The sequence below is a fragment of the Mustela nigripes genome, chromosome 14 (genome assembly GCF_022355385.1).
Source record: "Mustela nigripes isolate SB6536 chromosome 14, MUSNIG.SB6536, whole genome shotgun sequence".
Lineage (NCBI taxonomy): Eukaryota > Metazoa > Chordata > Mammalia > Carnivora > Mustelidae > Mustela > Mustela nigripes.
The window spans coordinates 36,271-56,560 of NC_081570.1; the positions used below are offsets into that span (position 1 = coordinate 36,271).

Consider the following 20,290-nt stretch of genomic DNA (forward strand, 5'->3'; position numbering starts at 1 on the left):
CGGCGGGCCGGCGGGGCGGGGGCCTGGGACCCCCCCGGGCGGGGCGGGGCTCGGGGCCGGAGACTTCTGGACTCCACTGTCCGGCTGGGCCCCGCCGGTGGACCAGCGAGCCGCGCGCGGGGTCGCCCCAGGGGGCGCGGGCGCAGGGGGCGCGGGCGCAGGTGGCCCGGCGCCCTGTGGAGCCCTGGCGCCCAGGATCTGAAGCAGGTCGATAGCGGATCGATAGCTCCGGCAGCACCATGTCTCGGGCGGCCAAGGCCCCGCCGGCCGGCCGAGAAGCGGTCGGAGGTGGCCCGGCGGGCGGCGCGGCTGCAGGTGCCGGGGCGCAGTAGCGGGTGCGGCGGGCGCGCGGCCGGGAGGCCCCTGGGCCCCCAGCCCCCGAGACCCAACTCCGGCCCGGGCCCGAACAAGTTGCGCCGGCGGCGGAGAGCCGGGCTACGGGGCCACCGGCCCGCCATGCCGGCGGTCAAGAAGGAGCTCCCAGGCCGCGAAGACCTGGCCCTGGCCCTGGCCACCTTCCATCCGACCCTGGCCGCACTGCCGCTGCCGCCGCTCCCAGGCTACCTGACACCGCTGCCGGCGGCGGCCGCCCTGCCCCCGGCCGCCTCGCTCCCCGCCGCGACCGCCGGCTACGAGGCGCTGTTGGCTCCCCCGCTCCGCTCCCCGCGCGCCTACCTGAGCCTGCACGAGGCCGCCGCGCACCTTCACCTGCCCCGGGACCCTCTGGCCCTCGAGCGCTTCTCGTCCGCCGCGGCCGCAGCGCCGGATTTCCAGCCGCTTCTGGACAACGGCGAGCCGTGCATCGAGGTGGAGTGCGGCGCCAACCGCGCGCTGCTCTACGTGCGCAAACTCTGCCAAGGCAGCAAGGGTCCGTCCATCCGCCACCGCGGGGAGTGGCTCACACCCAACGAGTTCCAGTTCGTCAGCGGCCGGGAGACGGCCAAGGACTGGAAGCGCAGCATCCGCCACAAAGGTGCGGCCGCGGGGCGGGCGCGCGGGGGGCGGGGGGGCGCAGGCCGCTACGGTCCCTCCCCTCGGCTCCCCAAGGATCCTTGGGTCCGGACCCCCTCGTTCTGCCACCGGGGAGACCATCTCCGCCCAGAGAGGGCGCTGCGACTCTGGGGCTGCCGCAGGGACACTCCCCCCCCCCGCCCCCCACCCCCCGCCCCCAGCGCGGTCGCCTTGGTGGACCCGACCAGAGCGCCCTCGGCCTCCGCCGTTACCCCAGCTGCAGCCGCGGTGCTCTGGGCTCCCCGCGGCCCCCGAGCCGGCCCCTCCTCCCACTCGGAAGGTCTTTGCGGGATTCCTGAGCTTTGCCGCCCAGGGGAAGTTGACGGGAACTCGGGAGCCTGCGGGAGGCCGGCTGGGCGGGACTCAACTTCCCTCCGGGGTCGGGGAGCCACCAGGTTCTAGCGGGAGTAGAGGAGCACGCAGGCGGCCAGGGTGCGGGTGCGAGCTGCTGGACGGAAGGGGAAGGTGTGGGGGTGTCGCCGGCAGGTGGGGGCGTCGGGGGCGCGCGTCGGGGCGGGGGCGCGCGCGGAGCTGGAGCGCGGCTGGGCTGCGAGCAGCCTGCTTGGAGGAGATTCAGGAGTCTGGCTCCGAGGCGCGATGTGCGGGCGCCCGAGCAGGCAAGCGGGGGAAACTCAGGGAGCGTCAGGGGCGGGGGTGGCGATGGGGGTCGTTAGAAAGTTAGGGACCCAGTCGCGCTGGGCTTTTGGGTTCGCGGCTCTGCTGTGGCCGCCCTCTTCCCGCTGCGGGCTCAGGCAGCTCAGGACCCCGCGGCGCCGCTCACCTGCGCGCAGGCTCGACCTTCCCCGGCCGGGTTCCCAGTTCCCCCGGATCGGCTTGGAGAGGGCAGAGCGCGGGAGGAGGGACGCGGGGGGCGGGAAGGATGCCGCCCTGGGTCAGGGGAGGGCGCTTGCCCGGATTTTGAGTTTCTGGGCTCTGCAGATCCCCGCGGCGTCCGCGAGGGTAGGGTGGGCGGCAGGGCCAGGTAGCGGGTTCGGAAGTTGGATGTTCGTACACGTGCCAGGAAGGGGAACCGGCCTTGCAGCTTACTGTGCCCCGAAATTGCGCCCGCGTGCGCCGGCTTCCCCTGGCCCCAGCGCTGCTCTCTCATCGGTCCTGCCTTGGCTCTCTTCCCAGGAAAAAGTCTGAAGACGCTTATGTCCAAAGGGATTCTGCAAGTTCACCCTCCGATCTGCGATTGTCCAGGCTGCCGAATATCCTCCCCGGTGGTGAGATGTGGGAGAAAAGTTGGGGCTTTGAGGGTCTTCCTTCTCCCCTATGGAGCTTGTGCCTGTTTTCTACGATCCAGAGCCCTAACCTCAGCCCTGCCGGTGTGCAGGAGTGAGCCCCCAAGGGCAAATAGGGAGACTTTGCTTTGGGTGGGAACCCTGGAGGAGGCCTATCTTCAGATGCGGGGTCTGATGGCTGCCTATCTTGGAGCCTCTCTTGGGAGCCTTGGAGCTGCTTCTCCTGATGTCCTGGGGACAGTCTAGGCTGTAAAGGTCTCCTCCCTGGACAGTGCCATCCAAGTGTAGCCTAGGGACCTTACCCTGTCACAGGTCCTTGTGGGGAGGGGTGTTGTCACTGGGTCAGCTGGCCCGGCTTGGGAGAGGGGCTGATCCTAAGGTAACACTTGTCCTGGGATGTGACACTGTTGGCAGGCCTGGGTGTGCATTCTGGGGTGGTCACAGCTTGGATGTGGTTAACATGGGTTACCATCTGGGATGCCAAGAGCTAGAACCCTGCTGGGCAAAGCCCTGGATACCCAGGAGAGTCTGAGTGAGGGTATAACCCAGATGGGGGCAGAATCTGAGCAGTGTGGGCCTTTGGTGGCAAGAACTGGAGATGGAGGCTGATCCAGGACTCCGAACCCAGTGTAGACGTATATCGGCCCCCTCTTTGGCCTAGGGGAGCAGCAGAGATTGGGGTTCCGGGCCTGCCCCTGAAGTACTTTGAGCTGCTAGGGGAGAGCCAGTTAGGGCTCCGGCTCCTGGGGGTGGCTGGCATTGTGCTGCTCTCCCTGACGCCATCGGCAGCACCCTCACACAGAAAGGGGTGAGAAAGGACCCAAGACACCCACTTGAGCTTCTTTACTTCGGACTGGAAGTAGGAAGGACGAAGGGACGCTTTGGTTTCCTCGTGGACCCTGGAGGCGCGTAGCCTGGGCAGACTGGGAAGCCCCAGACACAGCTGTGAAGACAGACACCAGATCAGACACGCAAGGGCGCTACAGCCATGCCTCAGGGTGTACCCACCCCACACACCATGCCATGGACTTGTCACCAGAGTGTGTACGCACAGGCAGCCCACCTCCCACCCTAGCATGGTACCTGCCTGGGGCAAAACGCCAATCTCCCTCTCCACTTAACCCACCTTTTTGAGCAGCTGGTACTGGAGAAGAGTCTTCTGGGCACCCTCAAGGGTAGCCTGGGGTTTCTGTTCAGACTGGAGGGGCCCAGCCTGTCTCAACCCACCCCCTCCAGAGGTCTTTCAGAGGAGTGTTGGTTCAGGTGGCCTGAGCCCAGTATCGACTTCCCCAGGACGTTGCTTGGACTGGGGAGGGGTGGAAAGTTCAGGCAGGGATGAGGCCGCAGGCTTGGACTGCCTGTGGTCTGGGGGTCCCCGGTCCCTGCCCTGTATGAGGGATGCCTCAGACCTGGGCCTGCCTCTCCTGAACCGGATCCCTTCCAGGCCCATCCCGGTACCCCTCGCTTAGGAAGGAGCGCCACAGTCCCTCCTGACTTTACGGCCCCACGTTTGCCACATAGAGATTGTCTTCCTCCATCCCCCACAGCCAGGCCCAGAGGTACATACACTCCTCATGGTCACAGACACCTCGGGGGCACAGTAGAGGTGTGCCTATGATGCAGGGGTCACAGCCGGGCAATGTGGCTTTCCTGTGCCCACCCTTGCATTCTGGGGAGCCTGTGCTTTCAAATCTATGTGCTGCTGCGCGGGGATGAGGGGTTGAGGTTCTGGGGGTAAGTGGGAGGAAAGTGTGCTCCCTGTCCTTGATCAGGGTTAGGGCTGCCCATCCTGGTCCCTCTTCCTCCGCTTCCCTCCCACAGGAGCACCTCCGAGAGCCGCCACAGGCCAGCATAGGTGGTCTGGCCTCATCCTAAGTGGCTCCCTCCTTCTCATTGTCTCACAGATGAGAAGCAGAGGGAAATACATTTCCTTTTTTTTCTGAAGACGGTAGTTTAATTAAAACAGAAAGGCAGGAGAGGAGGTCCTGGTGCTTGGGCCACAACAGGCTAGAGAAGGGCAGAGCTGAGTGGGACTTCCCAGCTGTGCACACTTCGGGCAGGGCAGAATGTTAAAAACATTCCCCTTGGAGCCTGCTGGCTGGCACAGAGGGGGCGCGGGGACCAGACAGGCCCTTCTGCTTGCAGCTTTGCCCACTCTCTCTATTGCTGTTAGAGCACAGGGCCCAGGCCAGAATCTCCGAAGGGGCCACAAAGCAGGCCATCTCATCTTCCAGGCCAACCCTCAGGCTCCATTGCCCCACCTCACCCCACCTGACCCCAATGCCATCCGGTGTATCTCACTGAGTGTTGCAGAGAGGAACACGGAGGGCAAGTATGGGGGAGACTGTGGCTCGGAGAGTCTGGAGGGGGGACCTGGAGAGGGGGTAATTGTGGTCCTCAGACCTAGCGAAGAGAGAAGACTAGGGCTCCCTGGCCCTCTTGGGAACACTGCCCAAATCTGGAGCTGGGGTAGGCTCGATCTGAAAAGAAAAACCCTTCTTTATTCTGGAGAGCAGGACTAGAATGGCCGCACAGCTGTCCTTTAGGTCCAGGGTGACATTGGTCCAGGGTGGCATTGGTCCAGGGGGACATTGGTCCAGGTGACATTGGTCCAGGGGACATTGGTCCAGGGGGACATTGGTCCAGGTGACATTGGTCCAGGGGACATTGGTCCAGGGGACATTGGTCCAGGGGGACATTGGTCCAGGGGACATTGGTCTAGGGGGACATTGGTCCAGGGGGACATTGGTCCAGGGGACATTGGTCGTTGTCCTGGCAACAGAAAAGAGGGTGTCCATGGGTCCCCAGGTGACTGAAAAGATGAGAAAGAATTAGATGATCCCAAGGCCCTGTCACCTCCGTGAAACAGCAACTCCTTATTAAAGAAGAAAAAGTTTCCTGCACACCAGAAAATAATCAATAATTCTTCCTCGTCCTCTGGGGCAGCGGGGCCCAAAGACCCTGGAGGGAGCTGCGGTGTGTGGTGACCTTGTCTGGTGTGTGCACGTGCTCTGAGCAGGGACAGGCTCGGTAGGGAGTGCCCCCGTGTCTGTGCACAGGGCCTGCCTTCCTGCTCTGACCCCCACACACGGCACACGCATCAGCTCCACATACTCCCCACATGCGCGTGGGGAGGGAAGACGTGGGTGTCATGGAAGAAACCGAGTCGCTGTTTCTGACCCAGAAGGTGGGCTCCCTCGGGGCCCATGGGACAAAGGGTCTAGGCTGGGAAGGGCTCCTCAGCAAGTGACCTGTGAGCCCCAGGCCCGCAGTTTGCAAGGGGCCAGCGGGATCAGGCCCCAGACTCGGGCTTCGAACCACCCCTGGAGCCCCCGCATGGCACTAGCAGAGCAGAGAAAGGACTTGGCGTTTGTTGGGGGTTCAGGCAGGAGCTGTGTGGGATAGCTCAGCGGACACACGCACACGGAGGCAGCTGCACGCTGAACACGCGGCAGAACGCCGATGTACTGTGTTGTGCAAACGTGGCCCCTTGGGGCTCCCTGGATCCGGGGAAAGCAGGGGTCTGCCTCCAAGTGGGCATCCCCACACTCAGGCTGATAGCCTGGGGAGGGAGCCAGGCTGGAGTGCAGAATCTGGACACAGAAGAGTCACGAGGAGCCCGGCCAGTGCCTACAGCCCTCACTCTGCCCCCCTGCTGGCACGGGGGCCGGGGCAGACCCAGGCCTCACCTCTCTGCTCACTGGGACTCCGTGGACCCTTGGGCCTGTCCTGCAGGCTAGAAGCCCTGTGGCAGGGCCAGCTGTGGTGCCTCTTTGATCTGAGTGGCTGCTCTGAGGGCTTCTGTGGCCTGCACCTGCCTGAGGGGTGGGCCTGGGGTGGAGGCCTCCCAGCAGCTTGAGGGCCCCGGCTCAGCCTAACCTTCCTCTCTTCCCTCCGTGCCCAGAACCGGGGGCGGCTGGCGGACAAGAGGACAGTTGCGCTCCCCACTGCAAGGGTCCTAAAGAAGGAGCTGACCCCCAGCTTCTCACCCAGTGATGGTGACAGCGATGGGAGTGGCCCAGCCTGTGGGCGGCGGCCGGGCTTGAAACAGGAGGACACCCCACATGTCCGTATCATGAAGAGAAGGTACCTTTACTAGCGACCAGGGTGGGAGGGCCCATGGACTCTGGTTGGGCATGTCTGGGTGGCTGAAGGCCAGGCCAGGCCAGGGTGAGGGCCTTTTGCCCCGGGGACAGGGCTCGAGCTTAGCTTGTCAGGTCTTGGTATCTGCTGAAGCTGAGAGAGCCTGAACCCTGGATGCCAGGAAGCCTTGGCGAGAACCCACCCTGCCCCCACCTGGAGGGAGGGGGTCGATGTGGCTCCATGTGGGGAAGGGAGGGGGCTCTAGGAAGGGCCAGAGGCTCCAGGAGGAGGGTCGGGGAGACCCGGGAACGGAGGGCCAGGCACCACCACAGCCAGGCAGAGAAAGGATCTGAGCAGCCCTCCCCCCCCCCCCCCCCGACCAGCCCCTAAAACTCAGGTGCTCATTCTTCTTGACAGGCGGTGGCCCTCCTGGCTCTCCACTGTCCCTTCCAGGCTCCCACGGTCTCCTCCCCGGCAGAGACACCTCCCTCTGTCCACTCTTCATCCCACCACCTCCGTGGTCTGCCCACTCGTTTGTCTGTCCTGCCGGCGCGTGTTGCTCACCTCGAGTTTCCGCCTTTTTCTCTTCTCACCTAGTCTCTGAGCATGTTCCAATTTCTCCTGCCCTAAAAGAACCCTCCCTAACCCCCAACACCCCCGCTTCCCAGGCCTCATGCTCACGCTTGCCGAGGTAACACACCCGCAGTCTTCGGCCGCCATCCCTCAGCCTGAGGGTCTTTCCGGGAACAGTGCTGTGAGGGAGGGGACAGGCCCAGGGCAGAGCTGTGTCCTTACTGGACCTCTCGGGCCGGCCACCCTCCTACCTACGGTGTGAGGCAGGAGGCCCACTGGCAGCAGCTGGGACCCAGGAAGCCATGCCCACTGGGACGGCCCCTGGACCACGGCTGCCGGTAGCAGCCCTGGGCCTTGCTCCCTGACCGGTCCAGCCTGGTGGAGCTGCTCCAAACACACGGAATTTGGTTCAGTTGGTGGCTGATGGGCGGGAGAGGCTGCGGCCCTCACCCAGAGCCCAGTGTGGCCACTCTTCTGGGTTCGCTGCCCCAAGAAGGAGAGCTGTGGCGGCCTCCAGTCTATCCTCCGGATTCCTTTGTCTGCTGAGACCAGGTGTCGGCTCCTGCCCCATGGTTCTGCCCTGGCGGCAGCCACCGGCTGGTGGAGCTGGTACAGGAGGGCAGCAGAGACAGATCCAAGCCAGCCCAGTTCCCTGGGGGCCGGTGCTCTGGGGCAGATGAGGGCTATGCCATCCACAAGCCCTGCTATTCGGGTACCAGACCCTGGAGGCCAGTCTGACCCTCTGTTTCTCTCCTTGCAGAGTCCACACCCATTGGGACGTGAACATCTCCTTCCGAGAGACGTCCTGCAGGTAGGGTCCGGGCCCGGGCCAGGCTGATCCCCACACACTGTGCGTGGGCTGGACGGCGCCTTGTTGCTCCCTTGAGCCTGCTTCTCAATCTCTCCAGCCACCATCCCTCCTCCCCTCCATACTCTGTGCTGTGTCTGTCTGTTGGTGCCCAGGCCCTGACAGCAGTGAAAGTGCGGGTTCTGGGCACCACCTGCCTGCAGGGGACTGGCCATTTGAGTCGGTCTGCCCAAAGAGGACGCCATGACCTCCCCCTCCCACCCTCGCAAAGACCCACCAGGAGACGAGAATGGTGATGTGTGCATGGGGTCTCCTAGTGCAGAGACATTCAGTAGGGACAGAATTTGTCTGCGAAGATGTGTTGGAGCAAGGGAAGGGAATGTGGGGGGGGTGGGGGGTGGCAGGTCTGGCCCCATCAATTGCTAGAGGACTTTGGGAGCCGAGCCTATGGGACGGGGTGCTCCAGGCAGTGAGGGGCCGACCGAAGTTCTTGAGCAGAGGGGTGACAGAGTGTGTGTTTCCATGGGGTCCTTCTGGAGGCCCTGCCCGGGAGGTTGGAGGTTTGCCCCAGGCGGCCGTGGTTCAGGCTGTGGCAGCACGATGGAGGGCAGGGGACTACAGAACCAAGGAGATAAAAATGAGGGGACCTGAAGAGGAGGTTGGGGGGGCATTGGGGAGACCCAAGTTCTAGATTCCAAACGAGCCAAAGATGGTCAGTCTGTGGGTAGAGCCCAGGCTGTGGCTCCTGGTCTATGGGGTCAGGTCTTAACCACAGGGAGGGCAGAGGAAGGGCCCAACCAAGGAGGCAGCGGGCACCCAGCACAGGCCCGGTTTCCTCAGCCAAAACTGAGGGGCCAGCCCCCAAGGTGGGAGCTTGTCCTCCACACCCCCAGCCTGGCTCTGCGCCGTACGTATTATTATATACGTCTCTGAGAACAGCGAAGTCCTAGAGCCAAAGTACAACGAACACATCTTTCAACTTACTTCCACCTCTCTTTGAAGTTGCCGGCGCAACTGAGCATTTTCATGACCCGTGATGAACATGGACGGCATTTTATGAGCGTTTTGCTTGGGCAGCCACAGGGTGAATATGTCGGTGAAGCTTCTAGCGAACCCCAGGAGGCCCCTCCAGTCCTACGTGACCCTTCCCGCCTCCTGAGCACCCCCCGGCCTTGTAAGGTGATAGAAGGTCCCAGGAGCCCAGACGGAGGTGCCCCAGGACGGAGCCAAGTCCGAGGGCGTGGGGCCCCTTCAGTCCGCACAGGCCTGGGGATGGTTGGGATGCTTTTCTGGCGTTTACCCGAGAGGAGACTGTAGTTGGGGCAGGTCTTCCAGCCTGTTTTCTCCCCTGCTGCGGAGGGGGTCCCTCAACGTTGGGCCAAGGAGGGCTGCAGCCGGCAGCTTGGCCTCTCCGTCTGTCCTTCCTCTCTCGTCGGCCGTCTGTTCTCGAGGCCCTGTCCACTTCTCTCTCTGCTATGCCCATCCTGTCTGTCCCTGCGTCCGTCCACTCAGTAGTGCCGTCTGTCCAGCTGTCATCATGTTTCACTCCGTTTGTCCCTCTCCCACCATCCATCAGTCTTCATCTGTCTGTCCCTCCATCTGTCCATGAGTTCCATCCACTGGCCCAGTGGCCCGCTTGGAGCTCCTGCTTCAGCGCCGGAGCACCCCCAGCAGCTGGCAGGAGACCTGGCCCCTGCCCTCCTGAGGCCCCTGCGCCGGCTGGGACATGGGCAGGCACTGAACAGTAGGACGGTCAGCTGAGGGAGCCTGCAGGAGGCCAGGACGCCCCTCTGGGGGAGAGGGGCCGGAGGGGCCAGACCCTTCTCCCTCAACCTTCTGGCGCACAGCCTCCGGCACGCAGCCGCTTCTGTCACGCGGGCTCTCCCCATCACCCGCTGCCACAGAGCCTCCCGGGCTTGGGCCCTCGTGCACAGCCAGGGCAGACAGTGTTTCTATGGCCGCAGGAGCCCAGACTTGGGACACCCAAGGCAGAGTTTGTGTGTTTTCCGCCTGGTGTTTCTTTATCTAAAACCTGATCGTTTGTTCACTGAGTGGCCAGAACGTGTGTTCCAGAGGCAGGCAAGGCTGTCTTGGGGCCCGTGGGGCAAACCCTCAAGGCAGAGAGCAGGGATGTGGTGAGTGGCGGTGTCCTGATTCCCACCAGGCCTCACCTCCATGTTGCCACGGCACCACCCAAGTGCCTGGCTGGCCGGTGAGTGACAGAGCTGATGGCCGGGTGGGGGCGGCAAGGGAGGGGTGCCGTCCGGGCGCTGTGTGGGCGCTGGACGAGGGGTTCATGGGGAACCAACGGATGGGACCCCTCCTCACCTCCTGTCTCGGGGAGTTGGTCCACTCCCTGTGGGAGTCCTGGGGACACCAGAATTGGATCCCCTCACAGGAGATCTCGGAGCAGCGTCCAGCCACCGCCCACCCCTCCCTAGTGCTGAGGACAGCACTTCTCAACACCCTCGCTCTGATGAGGATGATAAGGGATGAGAATTGCCACCATTAATCCCATAAAGTACTTACTCCCACCCGACCTGCCCTCCTGGGACAAGGGTGGGGGCGGGGAGAGGACCCGCCTCTGGGTCTCCCAGAAGCTCTGGAGCCCAGCCCCGGAGTCTTTGGGGCTGAAACTGATCTGCTTAGGGGCCAGCCTGGATTAGCTGCAGCCACCCAGGCCAGGGGGGCTGGGGGCTATTTAATGAGGTTTAGGGTCGGTTCCCAGGGCATTCCGTGGAGGCTCCCCTTGCAACGGCCCAGTGGGAAGGCTGCCCTGACACAGGTGGGCCGGGGAGCAAGGGGGCGGGGGCGGGGCAGTGCCAGGGCCATCCCTGCCCCTCCTCTCCTCCATCTTGACTTCTGCCGCTCCAGGCTGCCTCTGTTCTGAGGCAGGGGCCCCTTCTCTATGCCAAGAGCCCCAGGAGCAGACGGAGTAGGGGCTGGTCGCCCACGGTCCCACTGACATTTGCTTGCTCTGCCCTTTCTCTGGGACTCCTGCGTAAGCTCGAGCCGCTTGAGCAGAACCAAGGAGTTAAGCGCACGTTTGTTCCAGGCCCACACGAGCCCGGTGGCTGAGGCTCTTAGCTGGGAGCCTCCGGGGGAGGGAGAGCCCCGAGCACACCAGGGCTGCGTGTCGGCGTGCACGTGTGGCCGCACGCTCTCGTGGCCCTTGCGTGAGGGTGCGTGTGTCCCTGCGTGTGTGCTCACATCTCACTGGCTGCAGGGCTGTGGTCGGAACCTCGGTTTCCGCGTTGGAAGAGAGGGTCTGTGGGTGGTTGCCGGCCTTCCTTGAAAGAGCGCGTGTGACTTCCTTGATGAAGCGGCTGGCCTGGGAGGAAATGCCAGAGGCACGTGTGACAGTGGCATCCTCTCCCGTCACGGCTCCTCATGAGCAGACACCCCCTCGTCGGGTGACCGCCACGGTCGCTGTGGGGCAAGCGTGGCGAGACGGAGCTGGGCTGCCGGTCCCGGCACACACCCTCCCTGGGAGTTGCGGCGGGGCCTGAGCGGAGGGCCCCGTGCCCTGCAGACACCTGACAGGTCCTGGTCCTGGGTGAGACCTGCCTCGGTCACACCCACTGCCTGTTCCCCTCAGGACCTGTGGTGGGGACGCCTGTGTGTGCGCTGCCGCAGACCACACAGGGGTGCACACTTCCAGACTGTTCTCTGGCCCTGCACGGGCACGTGCTTGAGCTCAGTCAGGCACGTGTCGGGCCCGCGGCTGGGCCCGCAGCCTCCTGGGGTCTCACCTTCGCTGTCTTGCTCCCCCGCAGCCAGGACAGCGACCTGCCCGCCCTCCTATCCAGCGTCCATCGCAGCCGCCACCTCGTTATGCCCGAGCACCAGAGCCGCTGTGAATTCCAAAGAGCTGGTGTGGAGCTAGGCCTGGGGGCCACAGGTGAGGAGCGGGGGGCAGAGGCCACAGCTGCCTGGGCCGCTGTGGCTGAGCCCAAGGACAGCCTGCCCTGCCGTCCGCCACCCCCAGCAGCCTTGGCCAACAGCCAGGGAGGCCGGCTGTCCCCTGGGGCTCCATGGGATGGTAATTGTGCTAATCCAGGCCAGCCAGGCAGACAGGAGGCCAAGGCAGTGGTCCCACCGTGGCTACTTCTGGGGTAGGCTTGAAGGGGTCAAGGCCACTGCCACCCCTTTCCTGCAGGAGCAGAAGCAGGGACAGGGTAAGCTGGGGCTTCCCTAGTCCTTGATAAGGGCCACACTCACTCACAGACAGACGCACAGTCTTAAGACGCCAGCATGGACCCAGGGGGAGCCCCTCACAGTCCTGCATGGCCCTTCCTGTCCAGGGTCCGTTCCTGTGGGAACAGGACACTCCCACAGGCTCGGAAATGCAGCTCTTGAATGGCTCAGTTGAAGGCAGGGACAGGCTGTGTGCATGAGAGCATCCGCCAGCCCCACAGAGCTCAGGCTCCTAGAGGAAAGGGGACCATCATGGCCCAAGAGATGGGGGGCTGCCATCTGGACCTCTGCAAGGGGGGGAGGGAGAGTGCTGGCCCAGGAGCTCCCGTGGTCATCTCAGAGGGTCATCTCGGAAGGACAGCTCCTGGGGGCAGTAGGAGCTTGGGACGAGAGGGCAGCTGGGGGACCCAAGCCCTCCCCAGAGCAGCAAGCGGGAGAAGACTTGGTGGTGCAGCTGTGCTGCAGAGAATGGGGCATGGCTGCGTGCGGACTGTCAGAGCAGCAGGCAGGGGCCCCTGCAGCCCTGCAGCCCCAGGGCAGGAAAGTCTCCAGCAGTGGCTCTCAGAAAAGCTGGGCAGGAGATGGTCATCCCCACTAGTGCCCCCAGGCACACCTGTGTCTGGGAAGGCCTTTGTGGGGTGGATGTGAGGGGGCTGCTTCTGGAGCCTCGTTGGAGGCCTTCGAGGCGGCAGAGCAGGCAGCTGATAAAATCTAATTGCCCCATCGATCGGCTGGAGCCACGGGAGCCCCACAGTGATTGAGACATTCTGAGCCAGCAGGCCCTCCCCCTGCTGCCCGCACACAGGGAGACCTCGCAGTACACGGGCACGAGTGTGCAGGCGTGCAAGCAGGCACGTGTGCCCTGCTCCCTGCCGGGGCTGTGTGCTTGGGGCCGTGGTGTGGCCCAGGCACCCAGGGCACTCTCTGTCTGGGTGTTCCCCTCTCCTTTATGCCGCAGTGCAGGGCAGGCGCGCAGGCACGCCAGGGGTCACGGGCGCTGTGCGTGAACTGTCACATGTGTGTACTGTGTCTCCTTGGGGCTGTCGTCCCCCACTGGCTTCCACTTGTTCCTGTCGGCCCTTGGGTGGGGACATTTGCCTGCTGTCCCCTCCTCTTGCTTCCCCAGGAGCCACCTGTCAGTCCCTGTTCCCACAGGAACGGACCCTGGACAGGAAGGGCCATGCAGGACTGTGAGGGGCTCCCCCTGGGTCCATGCTGGCGTTTTAGGACTGTGCGTCCGTGTCTGTGAGTGAGTGTGACCCTTATCAAGGACTAGGGAAGCCCCAGCTTACCCTGGCAGCACCTCACTGCGGCCACGGGGCTGGGTCTCACGGGGGGGGGGGGGGCCTCCTTCCCCCCCCCCCCCCCTCAAGGCGGGGCCCCCCCCCCCCCGCCCCCCCCCGCCCCCCCCCGGGGCCGCGGGGGGGGGCCCCCGGGGGGGGGGGGGGTCCTCCTTCTCCCTCCTCTCCCATCAGAGCGGGGCCCACCCCCCACCGTCCACCCCTGCCCCGCAGCAAGGCAAGGGGGAGTTCCCACTGTGGAGGAAGGGAATGGGACTCCGGGAAGTCAGAGTGCTGGATCGGGGGTGTGCAGGAAGGGGCCTGGGCAGCGGGTGTGGACCCAGCCCCAATCCCCCTCCAGAGCCCCCCCACCAGTGGGATGGTGTGGCTCTCCTACCAGCTGGGCCCCGATGCCCCCAAGCTGTTGGGGGCCAGCTGTGGCTTCCTCAAGGGGCCCTTCTGCTGGGTGCGTGGCTCCCTGTCCTGCCAGGTCACTGAGGTAGGAGCCCTTCCGCCAAGCAGTAAGGTCCTCATCCCTCTCGGGGCAAGGCCTGGGCTTGGGCTGCCGAGGTGGCCGAGATCGATAAGTTATTAGCACCATTCTGTCAGCTGTAAAGTGGGGATTGATTGGCCTCTCGCTGCTGCCGCACTTCCCCCGCCTGATAAAAATGACAGATTAAGGGAATAAGAGAAAGGAATTAGGCTCTGGGAATTAGGCTCTGGGAAGCCTGCCTTGCTGAGGTGTCCCGGCAGGCCTGGTTCACAGCGGGGGTAGCCCTCACCCACCCCCACCCAGGCAGCCTCCTCAGGTTGGAGAGGGGGCGAGACCACGGGCTCAAGCCCGGAGGCCAGCACTGTGGTGGACCCCGGAGACCAAGACATCTGCTGGGCTGTCCATCAGACACCCCATCCCAGGCCTTGAGCTCAGGAAGGAGGGATCGGGGGCTGGGCTGGAGAGGGGCTGATTTGGGGAAACAGATGAATATAATTTGGAGAGAGGACATGGGAGAGTTGCCCCCCCCCCCCAACTACTGTGGCCCGGCTGTATACAAGATGAGTGTTCTTGTGCCCTCACTGCTCACAGCCCAGCAGGCAGGCGGGCAGGTGTGCGACAGGCAAGACCAGAGTGCCGGCTCGGGCCTTCCAAGGCGGGGAGGCGTGTGACCGAGGTGGAGGTGCCCAGGAGTGGGTGTGGCAGGTGTGCCTAATCTCGGGGGCCTGCCTAGCAACCTCCCTGAGTGGACAGAGGCTGGGGTCCTCACCCCTGGAAGGGAAGGTGACTTCCAGGCTAAACCAAACCTTCGGCTCCTCTTTGGCAGAATGATCAGGAGGGCCTGAGAGTTTGCACAGGAGACCAGTCTGGCTGGGCAGGGGCAACAGGGTGCCTGTGGACTCCTGAGTTGCCGCCTGACTCTACTGCCACAGATCCTTCATCACATACATACATACCCCAAAATCCAGGATCAGAACCGTCCCTTGACCTCTCCAAACCCTGGCAACATGTCCTTTGGCTGAAGGCCTGGGACCCTGGACTGCAAAAGGTTTTGAGTTGTCTGGGATCCAAGGGCACCTGGGCCATGATGGGTTAGATACTGGGCTGAGCTGGGGCTGGCTGGGACTGAGACCTGGACTGGGTCCCTCTTGGCCCCTGGACCGCCCAGCCTTCCATCCCCTCCAAGCCTGGAGATGCGTGAAAGGACTCACTCTACTCTCCCCAACAGGTGACCTGTCGGGCAAGAGGCTGGGCCGCTCCCCCCACAGCAGCGGCGACTGCCCATTGGAGAAGAAGGCGCGGAGCAAGTCACCCCAAGGTGGAAGCTCAGCTTGGAGGTGGGGGGGGGGGGCGGACAGGCCACGGAGGAGAGAGGGGTGACTCAGACCCCGTGCAGGGCGGAATTGGCCCAGCAGCAGGTTCTAAGAGGGGAGGTCTTGCCTTTTGTGCAGCAGCACCTGGAGAACCCCTCAACCCCTCACCTTCTTCCCAACAGAGACTCTGTTGCTGCCAGAACCAGGGCCCAGCATGGCCCCTGAGGACCACTACCGCAGGCTTATGTCGGCCCTGAGTGGAGCCGGCACACTTGAGGACCCCCAGCGTCTCTACCACCTGGGCCTCCCCAGCCACGGTACGTGCCCCCACCCTACAGCACCATCCCTTACCGTGTCTGCCCGTGCGTGCTGGGCTCCGGCCATCCCTGGAGGCCTCTGCTCAGCCTGGCAAGAGGCCCTGGGGTCTGGGGCTGCTGACGACGAGACCGGGTCTGGATGCGGATCTGCCATTAGCCTTGTGGGTGAGCACTGAAGGGAGATTCCCCCCTCCCTCTGCCCAGCACCCACTTGTTTGAGAAGATCTGGGGGACCCCCCACCTGCATACCCCTGCAGCCCACCCCGCCATCTCCCACAGACTCTGCAGCAGGGCCAGCCCTCCGTGTGACATGCCAGCACAGTCACTCACATCCACAGATGAGGAGACTGAGTCTGGGATGAGCCCCCGTGAGAGTAGAAGGTGGGGAACGAGCCAGGCCTGCCCCCCTCTCCAGTGCTCACAGCACCTCCTCGTGCCCCGTGCCCCGGCCGGTGTGCTGCAGCCCTTCCTACTGTAGGGGCCCTCGGGGTAGTGCGTGAGAGTGTGCGGGACACCTCACCTGGGGATAGCCTGGGCCTCTGTGTGGAAGGCGCCAGGAAGAGGGAGGCAGTCGGGCTAGGACATCCAGAAGGCAGGATGGGGAGCGGCTAGGCTGTGGCCAGCAGGACGTAGCTGGCTGGTGCTCAGCAGAGCCCCGGGGGTGGGGGCGCAGTCCCTGCCCCCCCCCAGTTCCCCACCCTGTGCTCGCTCTGTCCTTCCTGCCTCTCACCGACACACCTCACCACCCACCAGCTGACCAGCTGCACCCTAGCCTGCAGACCCCAGCCCACGGTGCTGCCCCCAACTTGGCTTTTCTGGCTGGAGTTGGGTGAGGAGTGCTGGGAAAGGGGGCAGGATTTCTTCTCCTTACACAAGGCACTGTCCCCCAGGGCAGTCAGGCACCGAGAGCCTGAATAATTCACCAAATGTTAATAATTTAAAAATCTTCCTTTTTAATTGCTTTCCCTGCCCTGCCTGGGGCCCGCTCGGCTGGCCTGCGCGGGGGAGGGGGCGCCGGCCACCGGGGAGCAGCGCCGGGAGCCGGGCTGTCAATCACGGCCCTGCGCCGCCGCCCCCGCCCGCGGAGCCGACTGTAAATAACCGAGGCCGCCGGGCGGGCGCGGGGGCGAGGGGCCCCGCTGGGATCGATGCAGGCGGCCGCGCCGGCTGGGCTCTGCGGGCTGGCACCCGGCCCGGGCAGGACCCACCTCCGCTTTTCGGGTAATTAATTTATAAACAGGCGGCGGCGGTGTCGGCGGAGCCTGCACAGACGCCCTGAGCTGCACGGGGGACCCGGATGGGGAGCAGAATGCTAGGCGCCTGGAGCGTGCACTGCGTGTGACCCAGAAGGGGGGTGGCGGGGCACTGTCAGTACAGGTTGGAAACCCCTTCCCCAGGGGGCGAGCCTGCGCCCCAGTCTTGCGTCTCTGCACAACCCCGCCCCTCAAGGCTCCTGCAGCCTTGCTGGCCTAACCTCTGAGCTCCTGTCCGTATGGACATTCAGGCGCCGCGGAACCCCTGCCGTCGGAGCCTTTCCCTCCCTCCCACTGCACTCTGGTTATGGAAATCCCCAAATCCCTCTCAAGGCTTACCTGCCACCCCCGGTACAGGCGGGTGCGTCCCAACCCCCATCCCCGGCACCACACAAAGCTAGTCGCACTGTAAGGGTTTGGGTCCCCAGTCCCGTGGCCTTCGGTTCATCTTTCTGCTCCCATGACCAACCGGCAAGGGCACTGTAAGGGTGTGCTCTCAGTGGCTTCTGGTCTCCTCGGTGTCCTTCGCGCGACAGGATTGGGTTGTCAGAGACCTGGGGTAGCCTGGCCTCTGGGTCACCACGGACCCCCTCCCCCACTCCCAGATCTCCTCAGAGTCCGGCAGGAGGTGGGCGCGGCAGCTGTGAGGAGCCCCAGTGGCCTGGAAGTCCACCTGCCCTCACCCACGGCAGGTCAGCGTCGAAAGCAGGGCCTGGCTCAGCACCGAGAGGGCACCGTGCCAGCGGGCACCCCTTCCTTCTCAGAGAGGTACTGGGGTGCCCACATCAGAGAGGCCCCCATCTTCTCTTTGCTAGTTTCTTGGACACAAAACTGGGGCGGGTCTTTCGGAAACCTCGCACCTGGTTTCTGCAGGTCACGTCCACAGCCTGCCCCCACTACCTTGTCACCTGCCTTCAGTCGTGCGTTCTCTTCCCCATCGTGGCCACACGCTGCCGGGGGGCTAGAGGGCGCCAGGTATGGGGCTGGCACGGGGTTCATGGCCTGCAGAAAGGTCCTGACACCCACTGAGCTGGTCAGAGGCCCAGAACACTCCTGGAGGAGAATGTGGGGGGGGGGGTAACTGCCCCTCTGGGCAGGGTGTTAAGGGTGACTGCCCTTTCTGTGGAGCAGCCGTGGGCCTCACGGAATCCAGGTGCCCTAGAGACCGCTGAGGGCTTTGCTCCCCCAACAGGCAGGTGAGAGGCTGGCGACAGACTGGGGGAGTTCCTGGAGAGCGCGGTGCAGAGGGGGGCAGAAGAGGGGAGCAGGGTGAGGTCTGGAAACCCTTAAGTCGGAGAGCTGGGACAGGGAACACACACACACACCCCAACCGCGCGCGCGGGCGCCCGGCTGGTCCACCTGCGGAGGCCAAGGGGGGAGCGAGTTACGGGGCGTAATGGGTCGGGCAGCTCCCCCCGGTCTCCTGTCCGGCGCCAGGGTACGCCCCCCAACAACGCTGCCCCCCTCCGCCCTCCTCCCCCCAGCGCTATTTGCAGCTAATTGCGCCCCCCACCCCCCAGCCGCACAGGGTCCACCGCAGGCGGGGAGGCGGGGACCCGGCGCGCCCCGCGCGGTAATTACCGCTGCAGTCGCCGCCGCCCGCCGGGTCAGCGCCTCCGCGCCGCCGCGGAGATTAATTGGCGCCGCCAGCCGGGGGCGGGGGCGGCGCACGACCCGGAGTCGTAACGAGCAGCCGCATCGACCGCCCGCGGGGCCGGCAATTAGTAGAGGCGGAGGCGGCGGGGGCGGGGGCGCGGGGCAGTTCCGGGAACGGAGGGGGCTCGCGGGGACCAGGCCGGGGCCTGCGGCGCGCACTTTACCGCCCTGTCGTCCACAGGGAGCTGTCGCAGCCGCCCCCCTTGCTGTCGCCCCAGAATGCCCCGCACATCACCCTGGGCCCCCACCTCAGGCCCCCCTTTCTGGGGGTGCCCTCGGCCCTTTGCCAGACCCCAGGTGAGGAGTGGGCGGGGTGTGCCAGCTCTTTGTGTCCTAAGGGGCCGGTGAGGGAACCTGCCACGAGGCCGTCGGAGTGGGAGCCCCGTGTCCCCGAGCGCGCCCCCACCCCCGCCCTGCTGAAGCCAAGGGCGGACCAGGTGGGCTTGGGCGGCCCTAGACCACTCGGCCACCTGGCCTCGTGGTCTGTCCCCCTCCCACCAGGTTACGGGTTCCTGCCCCCTGCCCAGGCGGAGATGCTCGCCCGGCAGCAGGAGCTCCTGCGGAAGCAGAACCTGGCCCGGTAAGTGCGGGGGCGACCGGTGAGGCGAAGGCGGAGCTGCCGAGCTGCATGACTCACACGACTGTCCGCTCCCCCTGGGTCCAGGCTGGAGATGTCCGCAGAGCTGCTGCGTCAGAAGGAGCTGGAGAGCGCGCCCCGGCCGCAGCTGCTGGCACCCGAAGCCGCCCTGCGCCCGTCCGAGGGCGCGGAGGAGCTGCAGCGGCGCGGGGCCATGCTGGTGCTGAGACACAGCTCCGCGCCGCTGCTGGCCCTGCCCCCCCAGGGGCCCCCGGGCCCCGGCCCGCCCCCCCCTCCCCGGGATCCTGTCCGCCGCGCCCCTCGGAAGGGGGGCCCCAGCCCGGCCTCAGCCCACTCCAGTGAGTCCAAGGAGACCACCGGGGCTGGGCTCTGGGCACAAGATGGCTCTGAGGACGAGCCCCCCAAGGATTCAGAAGGAGAGGACCCTGAGATGGCGGCTGCTGGGGGCCAAGCCTCAACTGGAGGGGCCAGCCCTGAGGGGAAGGGGCTTCTCTCAGGGTCCATGCTGCCCCCTCCCCTGCCCCTGGGCTTACCCTATGCCGTCAGCCCCTACTTTCACACAGGTGGGCACCCCCCCTCCAGCCTTAGATCCCTCCATGGGGTGGAAGAAAGTTAGTCCCCACCAGCACCTGGGTCTTACCGAGGGCGTCCATGGGGAAGGGGGGGGAAAAGTCCCTGTTAGTCATCAATCCGACATCTCTGAACAATTTGGGCCAAGCTCAATAGACCTGAGTGGGAGAAGAGAGCTGGCCATCGTCCTAGTAATACCACCCCCCAACCCAGGCACCATGGGGGGACTCTTCATGGATGGGGAGGAGGCCACAGCCCCCGAGGACCTCAGCAAGTGGACAGTGGACGATGTCTGCAGCTTTGTGGGGGGACTGGCTGGCTGTGGAGAGTACGCACCGGTGAGGGCGGGAGGGGCCACACACCTTCTCCGTGCCCCTTCCCACCCCAAAGCTCCCCTCCTCGGAAGCCTCGTGTGGGGAGGGTAGGGGTGCTGTTGCATGGGCTCCCCACCCCCACCCCTTGTCCGTGCTTCTGCGTCCAGCACAGGCATATTCCCAACGGGAAGACCTTCCTTTTGTTTGCACGTTTCCCCAGCAAACTACACCAGCAGCTTCTCTCCAGAGAGCCATGAGGCAACCCCAGGCACTTGGCCCTTGGGGGCCTGGAGGGACCCAACAGGGTGGGCAGGAACTGGTCCCAGCACTCAGGCCCTGACATCCCCCCCACCCCAGGTATTCAGAGAACAGGGGATTGACGGGGAGACCCTGCCCCTGCTGACCGAGGAGCACCTCCTGACCACCATGGGGCTGAAGCTAGGGCCTGCTCTCAAGATCCGGGCCCAGGTGAGTGCCTGTGGGGGAGGGGGAGCTGTAGTCTCAACAAGGGCCTGGCTGCACTGAGGCTCTTGGTGGCTGCAAGCCACGGGTCCAGAAGTCCCCCACCCAGGCCCGTCTC

The 20,290-nt window shown here is 64.8% G+C and overlaps 1 protein-coding gene and 1 long non-coding RNA gene across 3 annotated transcripts in view; one reads left to right on the top strand and one right to left on the bottom strand.

The window, feature by feature from the left end:
• The window catches only part of SAMD11 (sterile alpha motif domain containing 11), a 20,689-nt gene continuing 399 nt past the window's right edge, over positions 1–20,290 (top strand). The window contains exons 1-13 of one of the 2 annotated variants that reach the window (XM_059377028.1): positions 1–973; positions 2,146–2,237; positions 6,160–6,341; positions 7,672–7,722; positions 11,496–11,620; positions 14,918–15,007; positions 15,185–15,319; positions 17,178–17,340; positions 18,410–18,525; positions 18,730–18,808; positions 18,893–19,389; positions 19,610–19,734; positions 20,068–20,178. In XM_059377028.1, the coding sequence (XP_059233011.1) occupies positions 457–973; positions 2,146–2,237; positions 6,160–6,341; positions 7,672–7,722; positions 11,496–11,620; positions 14,918–15,007; positions 15,185–15,319; positions 17,178–17,340; positions 18,410–18,525; positions 18,730–18,808; positions 18,893–19,389; positions 19,610–19,734; positions 20,068–20,178 (2,283 nt within the window). In that variant the 5' untranslated portion in view covers positions 1–456. The remainder of the gene's footprint in view (positions 974–2,145; positions 2,238–6,159; positions 6,342–7,671; positions 7,723–11,495; positions 11,621–14,917; positions 15,008–15,184; positions 15,320–17,177; positions 17,341–18,409; positions 18,526–18,729; positions 18,809–18,892; positions 19,390–19,609; positions 19,735–20,067; positions 20,179–20,290) is intronic. The other variant, XM_059377029.1, reaches the window with a different exon arrangement.
• LOC132002002 (uncharacterized) lies at positions 11,635–16,182 on the bottom strand. The gene is made up of 3 exons (XR_009399743.1): positions 15,354–16,182; positions 13,594–13,855; positions 11,635–11,872 (listed from the first exon to the last, which is right to left on the bottom strand). It is a non-coding gene; the product is annotated as an uncharacterized LOC132002002 (long non-coding RNA).